The following is a 27,238-nucleotide window of genomic DNA, read 5'->3' on the forward strand; positions in this document are numbered from 1 at the left end:
TCCTCCTGTAAACTGTGCCAACTTTTTGAAAGTTGTCCGAGTTGGTGTTAAAATGACTACATGCTTTGAAAACATTTTGTAACAGGTTTATACCAGATTTCTGGTGGAAACTGACGAATCAAGCCCTTACTATTTTTGAAAAACCATTAAAATGTTGTCCACTCATATGATATTGATGAGGATGACCAATCGGTAGGTACTTAGCACCTACACCAATAAGATGTTATCGGCAGCAGTGGAACACCACTGCTATCTACACTATGCAGTGATTGTTCCTGGGTACTGCAGATCTGCTCCTATCAATCTGAATGACTGCACAGACTTCCATTCTATAATTAGATATCATTTAAGCCAATAAAGAACAGATGAGTTTCATTTCTTTGCTTTAATTTCCAAAGTCCGTAACTTTATTTTTCTGTGGACATTACATTTTGTCACTACCTTTTTTCCATGCAATCCACGGACACCAGTATCACCTTTTGGTCCTCTTGGCCCCTGAAAGATTAGTAATAAATTAAGCACATTAACATTGAAGACTGATGCACACTTCACAACCTCTGAAGAACAGAAAGAGGGACAAATTATGCAGCGCGATTTGACCACGTATCTATTATCCCCCAAGCCATACCCATTTACCATTTCTTTTACCCCGGCAGGAGGTGTTGTCAGAGGGGATGGTGGCAGTGAGATATTCAGCAGACCCCGAGACTGCGAGGTGTAGACCCAAATCCAGAACTGTCTCTCTGTATCCTGGACTGTTTGGACTAGAGATGAGCGGATCGAATCACAGGAGTCTGCTCTAGCGTGCAGGTCAGTGCTACCTGGCATCTGGACAAAAGGCTGCTAATCTTCTACCTTCCAGCGTCCCTGGTAAGGCCGGGATCACACACAGCGAGATACGGCTGAGTCTCGCAGGTTAAAACCAAGCTTTGGCACCGACACTCCAGAGCGGTGCGTGAGGCCGCATAGCAATGCATGGAGCCGCACGCTCCGCTCCGGAGTGCCGGTGCCAGAGCTTGTTTTTAACCTGCGAGACTCGGCCGTATGTGGCTGTAGTGTGACTCTGTCCTAAGGCTTTTGATTAGCCAGGCCTGGCATGATGTCATCTGTGCATCTTGCTAATCTCTATTTGGGACATATAGGCCGGCGTCACACTCAGCGTAAGACAATACGGTCCGTTTTTTATGGCCGTAATACGGCTGTAATACGGAGAAATGTTCCCAAAATAGTGGTCCATATGTCCTCCGTAGGCAGGGTGTGTCAGCGTATTTTGCGCATGGCATCCTCCGTATGTAATCCGTATGGCATTCGTACTGCGATACTTTCTCGCAGGCTTGCAAAACCGACATCTAATGGATTTATGTGCTCAAATCTTCGGTAAAACATATATAGAGTATATATATATATGTCATTGAGACATATATATATATATATATTCTGTATTTATATTTAATTCAGCGCAATATCTGTGAAAAGCCAGTAATTCAATTGCCGGCTTTTCATTTCTCCTTCACAAACCCGACATGATATGAGACATAGTTTACATACAGTAAACCATCTCATATCCCCCTTTTTTTTGCATATTCCACACTACTAATGTTAGTAGTGTGCATGTGCAAAATTTGGGTGCTGTAGCTGCTAAAATAAAGGGTTAAATGGCGGAAAAAATTGGCGTGGGCTCCGGCGCAATTTTCTCCGCCAGAGTGATAAAGCCAGTGACTGAGGGCAGATATTAATAGCCTAGAGAGGGTCCATGGTTATTGGCCCCCCCTGGCTACAAACATCTGCCCCCAGCCACCCCAGAAAAGGCACATCTGGAAGATGTGCCTATTCTGGCACTTGGCCACTCTCTTCCCACTCCCGTGTAGCAGTGGGATATGGGGTAATGAAGGGTTAATGTCACCTTGCAATTGTAAGGTGACATTAAGCCAGATTAATAATGGAGAGGCGTCAATTATGTCACCTATCCATTATTAATCCAATTGTATGAAAGGGTTAAAAAACACACACACATTATTAAAAAGTATTTTAATGAAATAAACACACAGGTTGTTTTAATATTTTATTGCTCTCTCAATCCACCAGAAGACCCTCGCTTGGCAAAATAATAAACAAACAATATACATACCATCCGAGGATCTGTCAGGTCCCACGATGTAAATCCATCTGAAGGGGTTAACTCATTTTACAGGCAGGAGCTGTGCTAAAGCACTCGCTCGTGCCTGTAACCCCGGGTGCTGAAAGGAAAGCTGGGTGATCTGTACTTACATTGAGTTGCGGCGAGGCGCCCTCTGGTGGATGAACTCATGAACTGGAGCCTTGGAAAAGTTCCCACGCTCGAGTTCATATGAGTTCATCCACCAGAGGGCGCCTCACCGCAGCTCAAGGCAAGTACAGATCACCCAGCTTTCCTTTCAGCACCTGGGGTTACAGGCACGAGCGAGTGCTTTAGCACAGCTCCTGCCTGTAAAATGATTTAACCCCTTCAGATGGATTTACTTCGTGGGACCTGACAGTTCATCAGAAGGTATGTATATTGTTGGTTTATTATTTTGCCAAGCGAGGGTCTTCTGGTGGATTGAGAGAGCAAAAAAATACTAAAACAACCTGTGTGTTTATTTCATTAAAATACTTTTTAATCATGTGTGTGTGTGTTTTTTAACCCTTTCATACAATTGGATTAATAATGGATAGGTGACATAATTGACGCCTCTCCATTATTAATCTGGCTTAATGTCACCTTACAATAGCAAGGTGGCATTAACCCTTCATTACCCCATATCCCACCACTACACGGGAGTGGGAAGAGAGAGGCCAAGTGCCAGAATAGGCGCATCTTCCAGATGTGCCTTTTCTGGGGTGGCTGGGGGCATATGTTTGTAGCCAGGGGGGGCCAATAACCATGGACCCTCTCTAGGCTATTAATATCTGCCCTCAGTCACTGGCTTTACCACTCTGGCGGAGAAAATTGCGAGGGAGCCCACGACAATTTTTTCAGCCATTTAACCCTTTATTTTAGCAGCTACAGCGCCCTAATTTTGCACATACACACTACTAACATTAGTAGTGTGGAATATGCAAAAAAAAGGGGATATGAGATGGTTTACTGTATGTAAACCATGTCTCATATCCTGTCGGGTTTGTGAAGGAGAAATGAAAAGCCGGCAATTGAATTACTGGCTTTTCACTAACCCCGCAGCATATTTCTCGCAAGTCACACTGCTGGTCCGTGTGGAATCCGTATTTTTCTCGCCACCATAGACTTTCATTGGCTTTTTTTTGCGCAATACGGTGACAAACGCAGCATGCTGCGATTTTCTACGGCCGTACAAGACCGTATATTACGGATGCGTAATATACGGCTGATAGGAGCAGCCCCATAGAGAATAATTGGGCCGTGTGTAATGCGTTTTTTACGGACGTATTTTCGGCGCTCATACGTCCGTAAAACTCGCTAGTGTGACGCCGGCCATAGACTTATTTTTTGTTCATTCATTCATAGTTGTAGCAGACAGAACTTTCTCATTGCTATGTAGCTTCACTATATAACAGCTGGCTTTTGTCTGTAAGGTTGTGTTCACACATTTAATGAATGTTTTTTGTTTTCTGCAGGTGTTCGCACCAAACTAAATAATAACAATCTTTCCAGATTACTGCATCTTTGCTGTATTTTTTATGCCTTTTCCCGTTATTTGATACTTTTTTTGGTGCAGATATGAAGCCGAGTTTTTAAGTGTGTTTTTTAGTACAAACAAGCTTTGATTCTGCAGTTAAAAAAACGTAACTGCAGTGTTTTGCATGTGGTTTTTTAGGCTTCATACAGAATCATTTAGAGTTAAAAAAAAAGCACCAAAACCGCACACTCCAGCAGTCCCGTTTAGATCCACCGAGAGCACAGTTTTCATGAAATCCCATCCACTTTGTTGAACAGTTAAACACATCTGAATTTCTGTGCACAAAAGCAGCTGAAAAAACACTGCATTTGTTACATGTGAACACAGCCTAAATATCCAAGTAATGCGGATGTGATTTTCTGAAGTGTCTGCTCTCGGTGAATCTACAGACACTGCTAAACTGTGCAGTTTGGGTGCTTTTTTCTCTATAAACTTCACTAGGGAGCCTGAAAAACGCATGTAAAAAAAAACAAAAAAACCCCACAGTTTTTAAGTTCAGAATGAAGGCATTTTTCTAGTATTAAAAAAAATCATTAAAAACACGGCTTCATATCTGCAACAAAAAAGTATCAAATAAGGGGGAATACACATAAAATAAACAACAAACATGCAATGCTCAAAGAAGATTGTTATTGTGTCGTGTAGTGCATAGGAGACCTGCAGAAAACGTGCAGAAAAAAAACGCTTAAGTCACTAAACTTACGAAAAATTGGTCCGAGTCTCCCTACCAAGAATCACACGAGTGTAATGCAAGTGTCATGCGAATACAATTCTATTTTTCACAACTAGCATCCAATCTACATCCGAATGCAGTCCGATTGCAATGTGATTTTAACATGACCTTTTACATACAGCAATTCTCCATGTCATTTACACATCGTTTTCAAAGGAAATATTCGTCAAAACACACACATTATATATAATAGAAAGAAAAGCTGGCAATTCATAAGCCCCGTACCGTAAAATCACACTGCCCCCAGCCGTTGGCTTTCCCTCTGCTGGTTACAAAAATTGCGCTGGAGCCCACGCCATTTTTTTTTTCAGAAAAATAATCTTTTATTAACTGAATACATGTCCAGTAATATGCACACACACATGGTACTAATTGTATTTGTCACTGACATCTATATATCTACCTATTCTATTTGTATTTATTGCATGTAATCCATCTCTTCTATCCTGTCGGCTCCTGTGGTAACTTTACAGAACATGGCAGATGAATTACCGGCTTTTCTTCTATCTACCGTATTTTTCGGACTATAAGATGCACCGGACCATAAAGACGCACCTAGGTTTTAGAGGAGGAAATTAGGAAAAAAATGAAGAAAAAAAATGTGGTCAAGATCACCTATCCTGGTAAATATGGTCCTCTCATCCCCATCCTGGTATGCATGGCCCTCATCCCTATCCTGGTATGCATGGCCCCATCCTTATTCTGGTATGCATGGCCCCATTCTTATTCTGACATGATTGATTGGCCCCATCCAGTTCCTGGTATGATTGACTGGCCCCATCCCCTTGCTGGTATGATTGATTGGCTCCATCCGCTTGCTGGTATGATTAGCCCCCATCCCAGTCCTGGTATCCATGGCCCCATCGGAAAAGATTAAAAAGCAAACCTTTAGGGTACGTGCACATGTTGCGGATTTGGCTGCGGATCCGCAGCGGATTTGGCCCTCCGGATCCGCAGCAGTTTTCCATTCGGTGTACAGTACCATGTAAACCTATGGAAAACCAAATCTGCTGTGCACATGTTGCGGAAAATTCAGCGCAGAAACGCAGCGGTTTATTTTCCACAGCATGTCAATTCTTTGTGCGGAATCTGCAGTATTTTACACCTATTCCATTATAGGAATCTGCAGGTGGAAAAACACAGGTGAAATCCGCACAGAATCTGCAGAAAACCCGCAGGTAAAAAGCAGGTCATTTTATCTGTGGATTTTGCAGAATCCGTGTGGAAAACTCCGCAATGGAATTTGCGACATGTGCACATACCCTTAGGGTATGTTTCCACGTTCAGGAAACGCCGCGTTTTTGACGCTGAGTTTTTCCGCAGCGTCAAAAACGCAGCGTCCAGATGTTACAGCATAGTGGAGGGGATTTCATAAAATTCCGTCTCCACTATGCGTTAAAAAACGCATGCGTTTTTACCACAAAAACGCATGCGCGGTGCGTTTTTTCAAAACGCAGCATGTTGCTACAATGAGCAAAACACGCAGGCACACCGCAGGTGACCTGCCAGTGACCTCAGGTGCAGTTTTGGTCAGGATTTTACTTGCATAAAATCCTGACCAAAGCCTGAAGCAAACCTGAACGTGGACACATACCCTTAGGCTATGTCTCCACGTTCAGGATGGCCGGCGGTTACGCCGCAGCGGCGAAGCCGCTCGGAGCTAAGCCCCGCCCCCTTAATGGGACGCGATGGTGCCGGATGTGTACAGTACACATCCGGGATCATCGCACCCCTCGCCATAGGGCCCTGTGATATGCCTTGCGGGGACGCTGCGTCCCCGCAAGGTGTACGGACATGCTGCGTTCTGAAAAGACGCGCAGCATGTCCGGAGTCGCAGGGCCGCCGCGTGCGGGTTTCCACGCATAGTGGAGACGGGATTTCATAAAATCCCCTCCACTATGCTGGAACATCTGGACGCTGCTTGTTTGACGCTGCAGCGTCAAACAAGCAGCGTTTACTGACCGTGGAAACATACCCTTAGGGTATGTTTCCACAGTCAGGAAACGCTGCTTTTTTGACGCTGCGCAGAGCTGCAGCGTCAAAAAGCAGCGTCCAGATGTTCCAGCATAGTGGAGGGGATTTTATGAAATCCCGTCTCCACTATGCGTGGAAACCCGCACGTGGCGGCCCTGCGACTCCGGACATGCTGCGCATCTTTTCAGATCGCAGCATGTCCGTACACCTTGCGGGGGACGCAGCGTCCCCGCAAGGCATATCACAGGGCCCTATGGGAGCGAGCGATCATCCCGGATGTGAAGAGTTAACACATCCGGCATGATCGCGTCCCAGAAAGGGGGCGGGGCTTAGCGCCGAGCGGCTTCGCCGCTGCGGCGATCCCGCCGGCCATCCTGAACGTGGAGACATAGCCTAACTCTTACCTTCCTACGCTTCCTTGCAGTTGCAGCATCCTGCTCTGATACCAGCAGCAGCTTAATGCTTGTAAGCAGCGCATGGCAGGGACATCACACAAGCAGAGAACAACTGCCGGAATACACACCAGGTGTTCATCAGAGATTGCAGTGAGTATTTATTCCTCTTCAGTAGCGCACACTGTCAGCGTCCTGCTTCCTGTTGCTGCTGCGGTCACGTGTGCCGATACTTAAGAGAAATGAATATTCTGGCCTTTAATCCTATGATTAAGGGCGCTTATTATGTTTTTAACTTGGTTTGACATGCCAAAATACGTTTTTTTTTCTTTTATTCCTGGGTTGGAGTGCTTTCACTTCCTCCTTCCTTTCTAAATTTTAAACATATTTAGGCTGAAATCAAACTTCTATGTATCATGGTCTGAAGTTGGATGGCAATGCATCGACTGGCTGTGGGTCTCCCAAACCTAACTCAACAGCCTCATATATGCCTATGGGGTTGTCTAGTTCGGGTCAGGAGATAATGCATACTGTGCCTTGCGAAAGTATTCAGCCCCCTGGAACTTTTTAATTTTTTCCCACATATTATGCTTCAAACAAAGATGCCAAATGTAAATTTTTGGTGAAGAATCAACAACAAGTGTAACACAATTGTGAAGTTGAACGAAATTTAATGGTTATTTTAAATTTTTGTGGAAATTCAAAAACTGAAAAGTTTGGCGTGCAATATTATTCTACTTTCAGTGCTGCAAACTCACTCCAGAAGTTCATTGTGGATCTCTAAATGATCCAATGTTGTCCTAAATGCCTAATGATGATAAAATATAATCCACCTGTGTGTAATCAAGTCTCCGTATAAATGCACCTGCTCTGTGATAGTCTCAGGGTTCTGTTTGAAGCACAGAGAGCATCATGAAGACCAAGGAACACAACAGGGAGGTCCGTGATACTGTTGTGGAGAAGTTTAAATTTGGATTTGGATACAATATGATTTCCAAAACTTTAAATATCCCAAGGAGCACTGTGCAAGTAATCATATTGAAATGTTAGGAGTATCATACCACAGCAAATCTACCAAGACCAGGTCGTCCCTCTAAACTTTCATCTCAAACAAGGAGAAGACTGATCAGAGATGCAGCCAAGAGGCTCATGATCACTCTGGATGAACTGCAGAGATCTACAGCTGAGGTGGGACAGTCTGTCTACAGGACAACAATCAGTCGTACACTGCACAAATCTGACCTTTATGGAAGAGTGGCAAGAAGAAAGCCATTTCTTAACGATATCCATAAAAAGTGTCATTTAAAGTTTGCAACAAGCCTCCTGGGAGACACACCAAACATGTGGAAGAAGGTGCTCTGGTCAGATGAAACCAAAATCGAACTTTTTGGCAACAATGCCAAACGATATGTTTGGCGTAAAGGCAACACAGCTCATCACCCAGAACACACCACCCCCACTGTCAAACATGGTGGTGGTAGCATCATGGTTTGGGCCTGCTTTTCTTCAGCAGGGACAGGGAAGATGGTTAAAATTGATGGGAAGATGGATGGAGCCAAATACAGGACCATTCTTGAAGAAAACCTGTTGAAGTCTGCAAAAGACCTGAGACTGGGACGGAGATTTGTCTTCCAACAAGACAATGATCTCAAACAAAGCAAAATCTACAATGGAATGGCTCACAAATAAACGTATCCAGGTGTTAGAATAGCCAAGTCAAAGTCCAGACCTCAATCCAATCGAGAATCTGTGGAAAGAGCTGAAAACTGCTGTTCACAAACGATCTCCATCAAACCTCACTGAGCTCAAGCTGTTTGCCAAGGAAGAATAGGCAAGAATTCCTGTCTCTCAATGTACAAAACTGATAGAGACATGCCCCAAGCGATTTGCAGCTGTAATCGCAGCAAAAGGTGGCGCAACAAAGTATTAAGTTAAAGGGGTCGAGTAATATTGCATGCCCACTTTTCAGTTTTTGAATTTCCACAAAAATTTAAAATAACCAATAAATTTTGTTCAACTTCACAATTGTGTTCCACTTGTTGTTGATTTGTTACCAAAAATTTACATTTGGTATCTTTATGTTTGAAGCATGATATGTGGGAAAGGTTGAAAAGTTCCAGGGGGCCGAATACTTTCGCAAGGCACTGTAATATGTCTAGTCACAGTATAGGATCCAAATGCAGTCTCTAACAAAGTTTAGATGGTTTTGTCCTGATGAAGAGGTCCTGTGTATAAGACTTCAAAACGCGTCGACCTGAAACCAATCCAATAAAGCTTTTGAAAATATTATTAACTATCTGAATATATTCAGCAGGGCATCCGCTGACACTTCACCTGGATCCTGTACCACTCTTTCCTTATGGAACTGTGTCTTGTAGCGGCTGATATGTGCTAAAAAAGATGCTTAGGTGCAACTTCATCAGGTGAGCAGATTACTTTTTTCTCTGCTCCTTATTGTGTTATCAGTTAAGACCCTATTATGCTCAGTTTTTCCTAGTTTCCATTATCTTAGTCACAGAATACTCACTTGTGCACCTGGGGGTATCACAATATCTGAAAGGTTTAATAATCCTTCTGTGTCATTTAGCAGTAACTGTTAACAAGAACAGATGGTTAATTTTATATTTTAATAAATTCTTACTTATAATAAAGAAAAAATAGAGCAACAGAAGCATTCACCAGCTTCCTTTTCAACACACACATTATACAGTAAAGCCTTCTAGTAAAACCTCCCATACATTTTAGTTTGCTTACAGCTGAATGATGATTTGTCCAATCATTCAGCTGGCAGTTATCTCAGCCGTCTCTCCCATAACAGAAGCAATTGCTCCAACGAGCTCTCCTACGTTCTCTAAGAGAGTCACTGCCAGGCATTCCTGACAGTGGTTTATCTCATAGAGAACAAATGGATCTGCAGTACAAAATCGGATGTACCAGACATTTAACGTGGATTGGTCATCGTGGGCCAGTTGAATGGACACCAAGGTCTCCCGATCTGACCCCCTTAGACTTTTATCCTTGGGGTCATCTGAAGGCAATTCTCTATGCTGAGAAGATGCAAGATGTGCAGCATCTGAAACAACGGATACTGGAAGCCTGTGGTGGCATTTCTTCTGTGGTGTTGCTATCCTTGTGTCAAGAGTGGGAGAAGAGGGTTGCATTGACAGTCCAATTCAATAGGCAGCACTTTGAACACATTTTATAAGTGGTCATAAACTTGTAAATAACTCTTGAAAGAATAAAGTTACGTTAAAACAAAGCACGTCATTGTTTTTCTTTTGAAATTCTCAATAAGTTCGATATGTCACATGTCCCTTTTCCCATTGAAAAAAATAAAGTTGGATCCAAAATGTCCGACTTCAAAATGGCCGCCATGGTCACCACCCATCTTGAAAAGTTTTCCCCCTCTCGCATACTAATGTGCCACAATATATATATATATATATATATATATATATATATATATATATATATATATATATATATATATATATATACACACACACACACACACACACACACACACATACTCGTGTATATATATGTATATATATATATATATATGTTACTGTAAAAGTCAGAAGGATGGTCATTTACCAAGACTTCACCGGTAAAAGTCCAATTTTACTTTTCATTTTGAGCTTTTACCGACGGCCTTGGTGAATGTCCAGATTGACCGGTAAATCCTAGGTTTTACCAACCTTCTGACTTTTACAGTAACATATACACACATACACACACAGATATGTGAGCTTGAGTGTATGTATGTATTTATGTACAGTATGTATGTATATATATATATATATATATATATATATATATATATATACATACACACACACACATACATATCCGTACATATATACATACATACATATATACATATACACACAGTACAGACCTAAAGTTTTTACACACCTTCTCATTTAAAGATTTTTCTGTATTTTCATGACTATGAAAATTGTACATTCACACTGAAGGCATCGAAACTATGAATTAACATGTGGAATTATGTACAGTACTTAAAGGGACTCTGTCACCTGAATTTGGAGGGAACAATTTTCAGCCATAGAGGCGGGGTTTTCGGGTGTTTGATTCACCCTTTCCTTACCCTCTGGCTGCATGCTGGCTGCAATATTGGATTGAAGTTCATTCTCTGTCCTCCATAGTACACGCCTGCGCAAGGCAAGACCTGAAAACAGCACCTCTATGGCTGAAAATTGTTCCCTCCAAATTCAGGTGACAGAGTCCCTTTAACAAAAAAGTGTGAAACAACTGAAATTATGTCTTATATTCTAGGCTTTTCAAAGTAGCCAACTTTTGCTTTGATGACTGCTTTGCACACTCTTGGCATTCTCTTGATGAGCTTCAAGAGGTAGTCGCCGGGAATGGTCCCAGAGATGCTTACCACTTGTTGGCCCTTTTGCCTTCACTCTGCGGTCCAACTCACCCCAAAACATCTCGATTGAGTTCAGGTCTGGTGAGTGTGGAGGCCAGGTCATCTGGCATAGCATCCCATCACTCTCCTTCTTGGTCAAATAGCCCTTACACAGCCTGGAGGTGTGTTTGGGGTCATTGTCCTGTTGAAAAATAAATAATGGTCCAACTAAATGCAAACCGGATGGAATAGCATGCCGCTGCAAGATGCTGTGGCCCCCATGCTGGTTCAGTATGCCTTCAATTTTGAATAAATCCCCAACAGTGTCACCAGCAAAGCACCCCCACACCATCACACCTCCTCCTCCATGCTTCACGGTGGGAACCAGGAATGTTGAGTCCATCCGTTCACCTTTTCTGCGTCACACAGAGACACGGTGGTTGGAACCAAAGATCTCAAATTTGGACTTATCAGACAAAAGCACAGATTTCCACTGGTTTTAGGTCCATTCCTTGTGTTCTTTAGCCCAAACATGTCTCTTCTGCTTGTTGCCTGTCCTTAGCAGTGGTTTCCTAGCAGCTATTTTACCATGAAGGCCTGCTGCACAAAGTCTCCTCTTAAGGGCCCCTTTCCACTTGCGAGGAAAACGGACGAGTGCAATCCGATAAAAAATCGGATTGCACTCGGACCAATGTTATTTAATAGGTGTCTTTTCTTTGCGATTTTTTTATCAGCCGAAATCGGACTGAGAAAAATCTGGATCGGCTGAGAAAAAAAAATCGCAGCATGCTGCGTATTGCTGAGATTCTCGGACGAGACTCGCCAATGCAAGTCAATGGGTGCGATACAAAAATCGCACAGCACTCGCACCATGCGAGTTCTGTCCGATTTTTACGCACCGGTGTCCTTTGAAAAGCCGGTAATTCAGCGCGGTGTACAGTAAAATCACACTGACACGTTAGAATAGAGTAGATATATACACATAGAATGTGTATATATACATATATATATGTCAGTGAGACACCTATATATGTATATTTATATTTAATGCAGCGCTAGATAGCATTAAAGCCGCTAATTCAATTGCCGGCTTTTGCTCTCTCCTTCACAAACCCGACAGGATATGAGACATGGTTTACATACAGTAAACCATCTCATATCCCTTCTTTTATTACATATTCCTCTTCACTAATGTAAGAAGTGTCTGTGTGTCAAATTTGGGGGCTCTAGCTATGAAATTAAAGGGTTAAATCGCGGAAAAAATTGGCGTGGGCTCCCGCGCAATTTTCTCCGCCAGAGTGGTAAAGCCGGTGACTGAGGGCAGATATTAATAGCCTAGAGAGGGTCCATGGTTATTGGCCCCCCCTGGCTACAAACATCTGCCCCCAGCCACCCCAGAAAAGGCACATCTGGAAGATGCGCCTATTCTGGCACTTGGCCACTCTCTTCCCACTCCCGTGTAGCGGTGGGATATGGGGTAATGAAGGGTTAATGTCACCTTGCTATTGTAAGGTGACATTAAGCCAGGTTAATAATGGAGAGGCGTCAATTATGACACCTATCCATTATTAATCCAATTGTATGAAATGGTTAAAAAACACACACACATTATTACAAAGTATTTTAATGAAATAAACACACAGGTTGTTGTAATATTTTATTGCTCTCTCAATCCACCTGAAGACCATCGTTCTGTAACAAATTAAAAATAATAAACCAACAATATACATACCTTCCATAGATCTGTGACGTCCCACGATGTAAATCCATCTGAAGGGGTTAAAATATTTTACAGGCAGGAGCTCTGCTATAATGCAGCTGTGCTCATGCCTGTAAACCCCCGGGGAATGAAGGTAATGTAGGTCAATGACCTATAGTTACCTTCAGTCACGGTGATGCGCCCTCTGCTGAATGTCCTCATGAACTGCAGCCTGGGAACTTTTTCCCACGCTCGACGTCATGTGAGGACATCCAGCAGGGGGCGCATCACCGCGACTGAAGGTAACTATAGGTCATTGACCTACATTACCTTCATTCCCCGGGGTTTACAGGCACGAGCACAGCTGCATTATAGCAGAGCTCCTGGCTGTAAAATATTTTAACCCCTTCAGATGGATTTACATTGTGGGACGTCACAGATCTACGGAAGGTATGTATATTGTTGGTTTATTATTTTTAATTTGTTACAGAACGATGGTCTTCAGGTGGATTGAGAGAGCAATAAAATATTACAACAACCTGTGTGTTTATTTCATTAAAATACTATTTTTTTAACCATTTCATACAATTGGATTAATAATGGATATGTGTCATAATTGACGCCTCTCCATTATTAATCTGGCTTAATGTGACCTTACAATAGCAAGGTGGCATTAACCCTTCATTACCCCATATCCCACCGCTACACTGGAGTGGGAAGAGAGTGGCCAAGTGCCAGAATAGGCGCATCTTCCAGATGTGCCTTTTCTGGGGTGGCTGGGGGTAGATGTTTGTTGCCAGGGGGGGCCAATAACCATGGACCCTCTCTAGGCTATTAATATCTGCCCTCAGTCACTGGCTTTACCACTCTGGCGGACAAAATTGCGCGGGAGCCCACGCCAATTTTTTCCGCCATTTAACCCTTTAATTTCATAGCTTGAGCCCCCAAATTTGACACACAGACACTTCTTACATTAGTGAAGAGGAATATGTAATAAAAGAAGGGATATGAGATGGTTTACTGTATGTAAACCATGTCTCATATCCTGTCGGGTTTGTGAAGGAGAGAGCAAAAGCCGGCAATTGAATTAGCGGCTTTAATGCTATCTAGCGCTGCATTAAATATAAATATACATATATAGGTGTCTCACTGACATATATACAGTATATGTATATATACACATTCTATGTGTATATATCTATTCTATTCTATCCTGTCAGTGTGATTTTACTGTACACAGCACTGATTTGCCGGCTTTTCAAAGGACACCGGTGCGTAAAAATCGGACAGCAATACGGATGTCATACGGATGTCATACGGATTTTGCGATTAAAAAAAATCGCATGACACTCGCATGACACTCGCATGACACTCGCACGATTTTCCTCCGTTTTTTCGGTCCATTAATCGGACCGTTTTGTCTCTCGCAAGTGGAAAGGGGCCCTAACAGTTGTTGTAGAGATGTGTATGCTGCTAGAACTCTGTGTGGCATTGACCTGGTCTCTAATCTGAGCTGCTGGTAACCTGCGATTTCTGAGGCTGGTGACTCAGATAAACTTATCCTCAGAAGCAGAGGTCCTCATGTGAGTCAGTTTCTTTATAGCGCTTGATGGGTTTTGCCACTGCACTTGGGGACACTTTCAAAGTTTTCCCAATTTTTCTGACTGACTGACCTTCATTTCTTATAGTAAGGAACGCCATTCGTTTTTCTTTACTTAGCTGCTTTTTTCTTGCCATAATACAAATTCTAACAGTCTATTCAGTAGGACTATCAGCTGTGTATCCACCAGACTTCTGCACAACACAACTGATGGTCCCAACCCCATTTATAAGGCAAGAAATCCCACTTATTAAACCTGATAGGGCACACCTGTGAAGTGAAAACTGTTTCCGGTGACTACCTCTTGAAGCTCATCAAGAGAATTCAAAGAGTGTGCAAAGCAGTCATCAAAGCAAAGATGGCTACTTTGAAGAACCTAGAATATAAGACATACAGTAATTTCAGTTGTTTCACACTTTTTTGTTAAGTATATAATTCCACATGTGTTAATTCATAGTTTTGATGTCTTTAGTGTGAATGTACAATTTTCATAGTCATGAAAATACAGAAAAATCTTTAAATGAGAAGGTGTCAAAACTTTTGGTCTGTACTGTATATATAATAAAATCAGTGTTTTTATCAGCAGGAGGTTAAACTGTGCACCACAGTCCCCACCACTGATTGGTAGCTTGCTGACATTCAGAGATGTGGATGGTGTTATACACAGCTCAGCATTCTGGCCACAGCTGCATCTACAGCAGGAAAACACGAATTCTATCAAAACTGTTCTGAACCGTCTGTTGCAGCCATGGCTGGGCTTAGCAACCTGTGCAACAATAGAATGCCCACACTGCCCAATATGCTACAGGAACAGGCTTACCCAAGAAGAGCCATAACTACGCAGCTACCTTGGTGTTCATTGGAGCCTCTGGTAGTGAGGTCACACTTGTGTGCCAGGTAGCCACCAGGTACTGCTCCTGGGCAGAACCTGGTACTGCAGCTGTTGATCCCAGGGGTGAGGTACACTGACACTACTTTAGGGTTAGTTCAGACACGCCAGTCTAGGATTCAGGATCAGGGTTAGGCCACTCATGGACTGGGGAATAGTGTTTATGCATTGGCCACACTGGTGTAAGGGGTATACTGGGACTGTGTTGTTCATGCATTGGCCACACTGGTGTAAGGGGTATACTGGGACCCTGTAATACTCCACTCCCTTCTTTAGTGTTAATATTCCCTTTGCCTATATTTGTATAAAAGTATAATATGTATAATATATGTATCATAGTTTTTTACATAGGGAAAGTGCAGCACCCATCTAGTCCTCAAGAAGGAGTGCTGACAGACTCTAGTTAGTTCATACACTGTACATAGTTCACTATAGGAGGGGTCAGCTGCAATTTAAAGAGAGAAGACTTCCTCTAGGAGTCAGTCGTGCCAGGGTGCACAACCTGTCTGGACGGGCTATAGAGCCCGGGATAGAAGCAGTGACCACGTAATGTTGTAAGTTGGGGCCCAGCCATCCAGTACAGTCAGGACAGAACTACAGTAATACAGCAGTAGTGAGAACTGGAGCTGAAAGGAATATTACGGTAGTACAGACGGGCAGATCGCTCGCCATGTGGCAACTTATAGCATATGCAGATGCCCTCAGATCTGGTGCGAAATGGCTGAGGGAAACCCCAAGCAAAGTAAGTCTGGACAGGATGGATGCTGAGGAACCGTATGATACGGTTCCGACCCGGGCACGTGCCGTATGACAAAGAAAGGAGTACAGGGAAAGAGGAAGGAGTGTGCATAATGGTTCCTGTTGATGATGCTGTAATGAATATGGATGTGCTGTGTAATGAAACCAGTAAAGTTTTTCATTTGAAAGTTGAAATGGACTGTCTCTCGATTTCTGCAAAGCCATCTAAAGGGAGCCTACAGAAATGCAGAGGAGACCCTGACAATGCCGAAAGTGAAGCCAAAGGTATGCAGAGCCATCAGTAATGTTTTCATGGGATGGGTAACCAGGGCATGACTGCACATCTGGCCTCGGTCATGACTACGGCCCTGTCTCTGACTCTTACACTTGGTGTAGTGCGGCAGGATCCCAAAACCGTGCAGTGTGGGAATGCCATGGAAAATGTTATTGATGCAACCAGAAAGTGTGAAGATGAAAAAATTGTGAATGATACCAAAATTCTGGATGTGACTGATATTATTGACATGTCTAAAACTTTAAATGTGACTGACATGGTGACGGCAAACATGGCGGCTATGAAGATGGAGGAGGATGGAGCCAAAAAAGGGACAATGATTTGGACCTCACCCTTCGTGGGTGTACTGATGCAGAAATGGCACAAAAACATGCCAGGTTACACCCTCCAGTCCATCCCTGGTGGGTGCGGATGAAGAGGAAAAGACCTTGCCCTTCTCTACTGAACGCCAGAAAATGGGTGGAGTGGTCGGAGGTTGCCCCACCTTGAAATGGGTGGGGTTCAGAAGGAAATGAGTGTAGCTGTCAGACGCCATTTTGTGATCCGGAACCGGCAGCAAGGGAGCACTCATGCACCCAACACTGCAGGGGTGTAGACTGTGTGGAGTGGAGGTGGCAGCAAGAAGAGGAGAACATCCAAGTCGGACGGCTAAAAGGAGTTGCTGATGAATTCTGGACTCACCAGTTTCCAGTGTCATCGGTGGAGTGGGACCGGCGGCTGCCGGAGGAATCTGCGAAGAGGATCAAGCAGGAACACTGTCCACAGGAACTGCAGCACCAACAGGAGTCGGGACATCTGCAGCAGCAGGGGCCGGTACTACTTTGGTGGGAGTCAGAGCCATTTCATCTGGGATTGGAGGCCGGAGGTAGCAACCGCCCGGGAGGAACCTGAGAAGGAGATGGCAGCAAAGCTGGACCTTTACCAGCAAGCACTGGAGTGCGCAGCCATGGAGGGATACAGCAGTCCCAGGATGGGAGCAGTCAGCGTTCTGGAGCAGGACAGGGTGAGTGAACCTCAGCCCTTGACCCTAGAGGGCTGGTCCGGGCCATGACCCCTCACTCTGGAGGCTTGCGTCCAGCCCCTCATCCTGGAAGATCATTCCATTCCACAGTCCCAGACCCACGTCCAGTAATGTATTGGCCTTCGATGCATCCAGGTTCCATCATGTGGTGGAGGGTCCCTTCCCCACTCCCGGGCAGGCAGCCTGGATTGAAGAGATCATAAAAGGGAAAAAACAGCAGGAGAAGGAAATCTGGGCCCAGCTGCGCCAATATGGAGAAGGTGCTATGGCTGGGCGCCACTCTCGCGGACAGTTGGTTTACACCAACATTGACCAGGGATATGGCTTCATAAAAGAGGCAGGAACTAATTATAAGATATATGTGAACACTGCCTCTGAAGTATGGGAGACCCTTAGGGGAAGAGGAATGGGTCTCCTTTTTCAAAGAGGACTGTCAGAGAGGCTATTTTGCGGTGGCAGTGACTCTGTGTACTGAGGATTAAAGCCAAGAACTGTATGCAGATCCGACATGAGAACAGTCGGTCCCCTATCCCTCAGCCACTGCAAAATCAAACTCTGCCTCTGGCACCTCCTGGCCACCAACGACATCTGCGTTGTCGGGAGTAATATGGCCAGAATAGCCAGGAGAGACTTATGTCGATTTTATTTGTTGGTTTTTTTTGTTGCGCTTGTTACGCCATTTCTGCTGGATAGCAGGATTTGGCCCATGTAGAAGGAAAGGGTCCTTGTACTAGCCGATCAGGTGCGACTGCAGCAACAGACTGCGTTTTAATACCAGGCAGCCTGCACGTTGCGCATGGAACTGTGCCATACACAAAGACTGTTGACCAAACAGTGGGGTCACGTGTCTGTAAATATGTTGCCTCTGATGAACCAGACTGTAAATTTGTGGTATTGAGGGGAAGATAGCCTGAAGGACTGTGAGCCAGGCACTTCTTTTCAAGAGCGCTGACTCTTGCGTTGTACAGATATGGCTTACATTGAGTTAATATATATACATATGTATGTCTATCTCGGTGAATTATTTAACCTACCTGCGTGGAGTATTTGGTCTAAAATATTAAAGGTTCTGGGTGAATGGTCAGGGACAACCATTGTGGTAAAAGGGAGGGGGAATGTAAGGGGTATACTAGGACAGTGTAATACTCCACTCCCTTCTTTAGTGTTAATATTCCATTTGCCTATATTTGTATAAATGTACATACTTGTTTTGCTATGTATAATAGTTTTTTACATAGGGAAAGTGCAGTACCCATGTAGTCCTCAAGAAGGAGTGCTGACAGACTCTAGTTAGTTCATACACTGTACATAGTTCACTATAAGAGGGGTCAGCTGCAGTTAAGGGAGGGAGGACTTCCTCTAGGAGTCAATTGAGCCAGGGTGCCCAAACCATCTGGATGGGCTGGACAGTGAGGATGCTGAGGAACCGTATGATATGGTCGAACCTGGGCACGTGCTGTATGACAAAGAAAGGAGTACAGGGAAAGAGGAAGAAGTGTGCATAATGGAACCTGTTGATGATGCTGTAATGAATATGGATGTGCTGTGTAATGAAACCAATAAAGTGTTTATTTGAATGTTGAAATGGACTGTCTCGATTTTTGCAAAGCTGTCTAAAGGGAGCCTACAGAAACGCAGAGGAGACCCTGATGTTGCTGAAAGTAAAGCCACAGGTATGCAGAGCAATTAGTACTGTTTTCATGTGATGAGACCAGGGAACGACTACACAGCTGGCCTCGGTCATGACTACAGCCCTGTCTCTGCCTGTCACACTGGGTCCAGGTGACAGGTTTCAAGCACTGACCGCTCTGGGACAAAGGGACAGGGTTCTGGCACTGGCCGCTACGGGACCATATAATGAGGTTCAGGCGCTATCCGCTCCAGGACCAGAGGACAAGGTTCAGGCACTGGCCACTCTGGGACCAGAGGACGAGGATACAGGACTGGTCACACTGGGACCAGGGGACTATATTTAGTTCTGAGCTTCCTATAAAAGCAGGCTTTACCATGTTATTAGCCATAGGTAAGTGTTCACACTAGGCAGTCAGCTCAGGTACCCATCCGTTTTGAGATTACCTTGACGTTTGGTGGATGGGCTCACAAATTTTGGCCAAATCTTGTGCTAAGAATCTCATGTGTTTTTTCATAAATTTCACAAGCCATTATGCTATTCACATTTCATATATTGCACATTTCCTTGCCTTAGCACAGTAAATTTTGAGTGCAGCCATTGATCTATTTGCTATATGACTTTTTTGGTTATGCACCAGTCCAGACTAGATGGCTGTTCAGTCAGTTTTCTTATATTTACTATGTACTATTTTTTTCTGACTTGAACGCCCCGCCCTTCACCATGCTGTGATTTTAATTACATCCAAACACAGTTGGTTCTGAGCTTCCTATAAAAGCAGGCTTTACCATGTTATTAGCCATAGGTAAGTGTTCACACTAGGCAGTCAGCTCAGGTACCCATCCGTTTTGAGATTACCTTGACGTTTGGTGGATGGGCTCACAAATTTTGGCCAAATCTTGTGCTAAGAATCTCATGTGTTTTTTTCATAAATTTCACAAGCCATTATGCTATTCACATTTCATATATTGCACATTTCCTTGCCTTAGCACAGTAAATTTTGAGTGCAGCCATTGATCTATTTGCTATATTTAGACCCTGGCTGCTCTGGGGACAGGGTTCAGGCACTGATCGCTCTGGGACAAGGGGACGGGATGCAGGCGCTGGCCATTCTAGGACTAGGGGATGACGTTCAGGCACTAGTCGCTGCAGGACCAGGGGACGAGGATACAGGACTTGCCACACCAGAACAAGGGGATAATGTTCAGGCTCTGGCAACACCAGGACCAGGGGACCTCACAAATCCCTAGCAGTAAACCTTACTAACTAATGATTCACTACATTGCTTGGTGACTCCCTAGGGAAGAGGTAGTCTTTTATACAAGATGCCTCCCAACCATTGGCTTTGAGCCATCTTGCAGGTGTACTACTTACGCTAAATGCCACTTAGCAATATGCTGAGGTCACCTAACAAAATGAGCACACTGCCCTTTTAAGAATGGGGAAGCGTGGGCATATGCGTTCTAGGTGTGCCGTGGGACTGCAGCGCTCTCACACAAAAGTACGAAGTGACACGGAAGCAGAAGAATGCCGTGGACCACGCTGCATAGCTGGGGCGGCGAGTAAGCCGGAGTCCCTGCATGGAGGGGAAAGGGGACACCATGCAGGGAATCGGGCTCTCTGCCTGCAGCTGTAAGACTCCATAGCAAAAATCTGATGATAGATTCCCTCTTTGAAGTTTCAAAGAAAGAAGAAGTCAACACTTTCTGACCAGTAAAACACTATTTTTTTCACAATCCTTAAAACCTGGGTGCAGGAAGGCACAGGCACAAAAGATGGTCCTTCTTTTGTAACTGCACCCTCCTGCATCTATGTTTTAAGGATTGCTAAATAAACAAGTATTTTACCGGAGAGTGCTACCTTCTTCATTCTTCTTCTTTCTTTGAAATTTCATGAAAGTTTTCCAATGCGGTGAAGCACCCAGAGTTCACAAAAAATTGCAAAGTGTGTGCGGATATTCTCCCATGTTGTGAGAGTCACGAATGGTGCAGGTTCTTTTCTCTTTTGTGCACATTGTTAGGTTTCCTTAATCTTGTGTGTCATGTACAATATTATATGCAGAGCATCTACCACATTTTCTCACTTCTTGAAGGGTCACCAAAGGCCCAGGAGGTCCAGGTGGTCCGATAATGCTTTTTCCATCTTGTCCTCTCTCACCCTACATGGAATAAAGAAATTATTAACACATGATTCTAATGTCAAGTTTTCCGTTACATTTGAGCACTCTAAAATGGAACAATAAAGTTATTTCCCTTTTACACTTGACAACAAATCTAGAAGAAGTGTGAAGAAAATCTTATATATCATATTTAAACACCCAATGCATAACAGAGTACAGTATAACACAAATATAATGACAATATGGACAAATTCATTCATGCTCCACAATGTAGGGCCACAGTGAAAGGTGCAAGGAGATCAAAGGGAGCACAATCCTTCAGATCAAGAAGAATCATTACCTTCATATTATTCTCTTCAAAATATGGGTAAAGCAATTTCAGATATTTTTATGCCTGCAATTGACACTATACTATAACCTATCCAAGCCTTATTATGTCATACAGTGCCTTGGAAAGTATTTGGCTCCCTGGAACTTTTCAACCTTTTCCCACATATCATGCTTTAAACAAATATACCAATGTAAATTTTTGGTGAAGAATCAACAACAAGTGGAACACAATTGTGAACTTGAACAAAATGTATTGCTTATTTAAAATTTTTGTGGAAATTCAAAAACTGAAAAGTGGGGCGTGCAATATTATTTGGCCCCTTTACTTTCAGTGCAGCAAACTCACTCCAGAAGTTCATTGTGGATCTCTAAATGATCCAATGTTGTCCTAAATGCCTAATGATGATAAAATATAATCCACCTGTGTGTAATCAAGTCTCCGTATAAATGCACCTGCTCTGTGATAGTCTCAGGGTTCTGTTTGAAGCACAGAGAACATCATGAAAACCAAGGAACACAACAGGCAGATCTGTGATACTAGAAATGGATACTTACATACCAGTGGCACTTCAAACCCTGTAGATCTTGCAGCAGATAATGATACAGTGCCACCCTTCTGTATCGCTGTCTATAAACATAATAAATAGTGTTGTATCTGCGCTAGATTCAATTCCTCACTACCTATACAGACCAATGGTGGAAAGTGCCCGCTTAAAAATACATAAAAGTGACCCAAATATAAAAAATCTGAACGCTTCTTCTATTAGATTGGCTGCAGTTGCAGTAATAATCACACTACCAATGAAAAAAACCTAGAGATAGCGAGACCCACATTTAAGAGGTACCGTAACTATAGTGAGTTTACCTGGTGCACCTGAAAAAAGTGGTGTGGAGTCTTCTACTTCTCTACTCGTGTAATAACCAATAGTTATTCCTGCTAAGGGATACACAAAGGTATATGACACAATAGTTCGAAAACTAACCAAAAAATATAGTTGTATCCAAATCAAAAAGGATGGAAACGTGTTCTACGCAAAATGCATATAAACATATAACTGAATACGTATTTCAGAACAATGGTAGAAAACTTTATTATATTGTAATAAAACAACAATACAGGTTAAAAACAGCCAATAGTGCTTAGGTGAGCCAAAGAAACAGAAAAGGCATCGCCATTGAGTGGGCAAAATAGTCACAAAAAACTACAATGGCGATGCCTTTTCTGTTTCTTTGGCTCACCTAAGCACTATTGGCTGTTTTTAACCTGTATTGTTGTTTTTTTACAATATAATAAAGTTTTCTACCATTGTTCTGAAATACGTATTCAGTTATATGTTTATATTTCTCTACTCATGTGTATTGTGAAAAATCCAGCTTCAGGAAGTACAGCGTGTTGCCTTCAGATGATCGAACTATGGGCGCTGACCCGGCCGGCGGCAGAACACCCTGAAGTCGCTCCCAGCGTGGAGTGAATGAGCGCTGCCAAATTGAGCCGCTTGGTTCTCTGTCAGTGCAGGACCTTGCGTGACATCACGGTCACGTGATTGCTCACGTGACTGGCTAAAGCGCGGTGGACCAATTCCTACGCGTTTCAGAATCAAAGTATTCCTTCATGACGTCACGCAAGGTCCTGCACTGACAGAGAACCAAGCGGCTCAATTTGGCAGCGCTCATTCACTCCACGCTGGGAGCGACTTCAGGGTGTTCTGCCGCCGGCCGGGGAAGCGCCCATAGTCCTTTCATCTGAAGGCAACACGCTGTACTTCCTGAAGCTGGATTTTTCACAATACACACGAATAGAGAAGTAGAAGACTCCACACCACTTTTTTCAGGTGCACCAGGTAAACTCACTATAGTTACCTCTTAAATGTGGGTCTCGCTATCTGTACGTTTTTTTCATTGGTAATGTGATTATTACTGCAACTGCAGCCAATCTAATAGAAGAAGCGTTCAGATTTTTTATATTTGGGTCACTTTTATGTATTTTTAAGCGGGCACTTTCCACCATTGGTCTGTATAGGTAGTGAGGGATTGAATCTAGCGTAGATACAACACTATTTATTAGGTCCGTGATACTGTTGTGGAGAAGTTTAAATTTGGATATGGATACAATATGATTTCCAAAACTTTAAATATCCCAAGGAGCACTGTGCAAGCGATCATATTGAAATGGAAGGAGTATCCTACCACTGCAAATCTACCAAGACCCGGCCTTCCCTTTAAACTTTCATGTCAAACAAGGAGAAGACTAATCAGAGATGCAGCCAAGAGGCCCATGATCACTCTGGATGAACTGCACATATCTACAGCTGAGGTGGGACAGTCTGTCCATAGGACAACAATCAGTCGCACACTGCACAAATCTGGCCTTTATGGAAGAGTGGAAACAAGAAAGCCATTTCTCAAAGATAGCCATAAAAAGTGTCATTTAAAGTTTGCAACAAGCCACCTGGGAGACACATCAAACATGTTGATGAAGGTGCTCTGGTCAGATTAAACCAAAATCGAACTTTTTGGCAAGAATTGCAAGCGATATGTTTGGCGTAAAAGGCAACACAGCTCATCACCCTGAACACACCTGTCATGAATCCCTAATGGCGAGGGATAGCACAGGACAAGCAAAGTATAATAAATATCGGACGAGCTCTAGGGTGATGGAACCTGGGCTGACCGCTGCCCTACGCCTGACAAACGCAACTAGAGATAGCCAGGGAGCGTGCCTACGTTGGTTCTAGATGCCACGCACCAGCCTAAGAGCTAACTAGTACTGCAGAGAAAACAAAGACCTCACTTGCCTCCAGAGGAATTAACCCCAAAGGTATAGTTGCCCCCCACATGTATTGACGGTGAAATGAGAGGAAGGCACACACATAGAGATGATGTATATAGCTTTAGCAAATAGAGGCCCGCTGAAAACTAGAAAGCAGAATGACACAAAAGGGGACTGAGCGGTCAGCAAAAAACCCTAATCAAAAAAACCATCCTGAGATTACAAGAACCCATGTGCCAACTCATGGCACATGGGGAGAACCTCAGTCCACTAGAGCAACCAGCTAACATAGAGACATTCTAAGCCAGCTGGACAAAAACCAAACAACTGAAAATCAGCACTTAGCTTATCCTGAAAGATCTGGGAGCAGGTAGGCAGGAACCAAACAGAGCACATCTGAACACATTGATAGCCGGCAAGGGAAATGACAGAAAGGCCAGGTAAAACAGGAAACACCCAGCCACTGATGGACAGGTGGAAACCAAAGGCCGCAACCCACCAAAGTCACCCAGTACCAGCAGTAACCACCAGAGGGAGCCCACAAACAGAATCCACAACAGTACCCCCCCCTTGAGGAGGGGTCACCGAACCCTCACGAGAACCCCCAGGGCGATCAGGGTGAGCTCTATGGAAGGCGCGGACCAAATCAGTCGCATGAACATCGGAGGCGACCACCCAGGAATTATCCTCCTGACCATAACCCTTCCACTTAACCAAATACTGGAGTTTGCGTCTGGAAACACGAGAATCCAAGATCTTTTCAACAACATACTCCAATTCTCCCTCCACCAGCACCGGAGCAGGAGGCTCGACCGAAGGAACAACGGGCACCTCATACCTCCGCAACAACGACCGATGGAACACATTATGAATAGCAAACGATGCTGGTAGATCCAAACGGAAAGATACAGGGTTAAGAATCTCCGAGATCCTATAAGGACCGATGAACCGAGGCTTGAACTTAGGAGAAGAGACCTTCATAGGGACAAAACGAGAAGACAACCACACCAAGTCCCCAACAAGAAGTCGGGGACCCACGCGGCGACGGCGATTAGCAAACTGCTGAGTCTTCTCCTGAGATAACTTCAAATTGTCCACCACCTGATTCCAAATCTGATGTAACCTGTCCACCACCACGTCCACTCCAGGACAATCCGAAGATTCCCCCTGACCAGAGGAAAAACGAGGATGAAACCCCGAATTACAAAAAAAAGGAGAGACCAACGTGGCAGAACTAGCCCGATTATTAAGAGCAAATTCGGCCAGTGGCAAAAAAGCAACCCAGTCATCCTGATCAGCAGAAACAAAACACCTCAAATAAGTTTCCAAGGTCTGATTAGTTCGCTCCGTCTGGCCATTCGTCTGAGGATGGAATGCAGACGAGAAAGACAAATCAATGCCCATCTTGGCACAAAACGTCCGCCAAAATCTAGACACAAACTGGGATCCCCTGTCAGAAACGATATTCTCCGGAATCCCATGCAAACGAACCACGTTCTGAAAAAACAAAGGAACCAACTCAGAGGAGGAGGGCAACTTAGGCAAGGGCACCAAATGAACCATCTTAGAAAAGCGGTCACACACAACCCAGATAACGGACATTTTCTGTGAAACCGGGAGATCAGAAATAAAATCCATGGAAATGTGCATCCAAGGCCTCTTCGGGATGGGCAATGATAACAACAACCCACTAGCCCGTGAACAGCAAGGCTTAGCTCGAGCACACACTTCACAAGACTGCACAAAGGTACGCACATCCCTAGACAAGGAAGGCCACCAAAAAGACCTGGCCACCAAGTCTCTTGTACCAAATATTCCAGGATGACCAGCCAACACAGAAGAATGGACCTCGGAGATGACTCTACTGGTCCAATCATCCGGAACAAACAGTCTTTCTGGTGGACATCGATCCGGTTTATCCACCTGAAACTCCTGCAATGCGCGTCGCAAATCTGGGGATACGGCGGACAATATTACCCCATCCCTAAGGATACCAGCAGGCCCAGTATCTCCAGGAGAGTCAGGCACAAAACTCCTGGAAAGAGCATCTGCCTTCACATTCTTTGAACCTGGCAGGTATGAAACCACGAAATTGAAACGAGAAAAAAATAACGACCAACGAGCCTGTCTAGGATTCAAACGCCTGGCAGACTCAAGGTAAATGAGATTCTTGTGATCAGTCAAGACCACCACACGATGTTTAGCACCCTCAAGCCAATGACGCCACTCCTCAAATGCCCACTTCATGGCCAAAAGCTCCCGATTACCCACATCATAATTGCGCTCGGCGGGCGAGAATTTTCTAGAGAAGAAAGCACATGGCTTCATCACCGAGCCATTAGAACTTCTCTGTGACAAAACCGCCCCCGCTCCAATCTCGGAAGCATCAACCTCCACCTGAAAAGGAAGTGAAACATCTGGTTGACACAACACAGGAGCAGAAGAAAACCGGCGCTTAAGTTCCCGAAAGGCCTCCACGGCCGCAGGAGACCAATCAGCAACATCAGCACCCTTTTTAGTCAAATCAGTCAAAGGTTTAACAATACTGGAAAAATTAGCAATGAACCGACGATAAAAATTAGCAAACCCCAAGAACTTTTGAAGGCTCTTAACAGATGTAGGTTGTGTCCAGTCACAAATAGCCTGAACCTTAACGGGATCCATCTCAATAGTAGAAGGAGAAAAAATGTACCCCAAAAAAGAAATCTTCTGGACTCCGAAGAGACACTTTGAGCCCTTCACAAACAGAGAATTGGCCCGCAAAACCTGAAACACCTTCCTGACCTGTAGAACATGAGACTCCCAGTCATCAGAAAACACCAAAATATCATCCAAATACACAATCATAAACTTATCCAGATATTCACGGAAAATATTGTGCATAAAGGACTGAAAGACTGACGGAGCATTGGAGAGTCCAAAAGGCATTACCAAATACTCAAAATGGCCCTCAGGCGTATTAAATGCGGTTTTCCACTCATCACCCTGTTTTATCC

General features: G+C 44.0%; 1 protein-coding gene across 1 annotated transcript in view; it reads right to left on the bottom strand.

The window, feature by feature from the left end:
• COL15A1 (collagen type XV alpha 1 chain) overlaps nt 1-27,238 on the bottom strand; it is a 1,855,347-nt gene that overhangs the window by 801,657 nt on the left and 1,026,452 nt on the right. Inside the window, exons 18-20 of the mRNA XM_077269528.1 lie at nt 21,107-21,181; nt 9,301-9,366; nt 442-495 (exon numbers count right to left, since the gene is read on the bottom strand). Coding sequence (XP_077125643.1) covers nt 442-495; nt 9,301-9,366; nt 21,107-21,181 — 195 coding nt within the window. The remainder of the gene's footprint in view (nt 1-441; nt 496-9,300; nt 9,367-21,106; nt 21,182-27,238) is intronic.

Source organism: Ranitomeya variabilis, chromosome 6, assembly GCF_051348905.1.
Source record: "Ranitomeya variabilis isolate aRanVar5 chromosome 6, aRanVar5.hap1, whole genome shotgun sequence".
NCBI lineage: Eukaryota > Metazoa > Chordata > Amphibia > Anura > Dendrobatidae > Ranitomeya > Ranitomeya variabilis.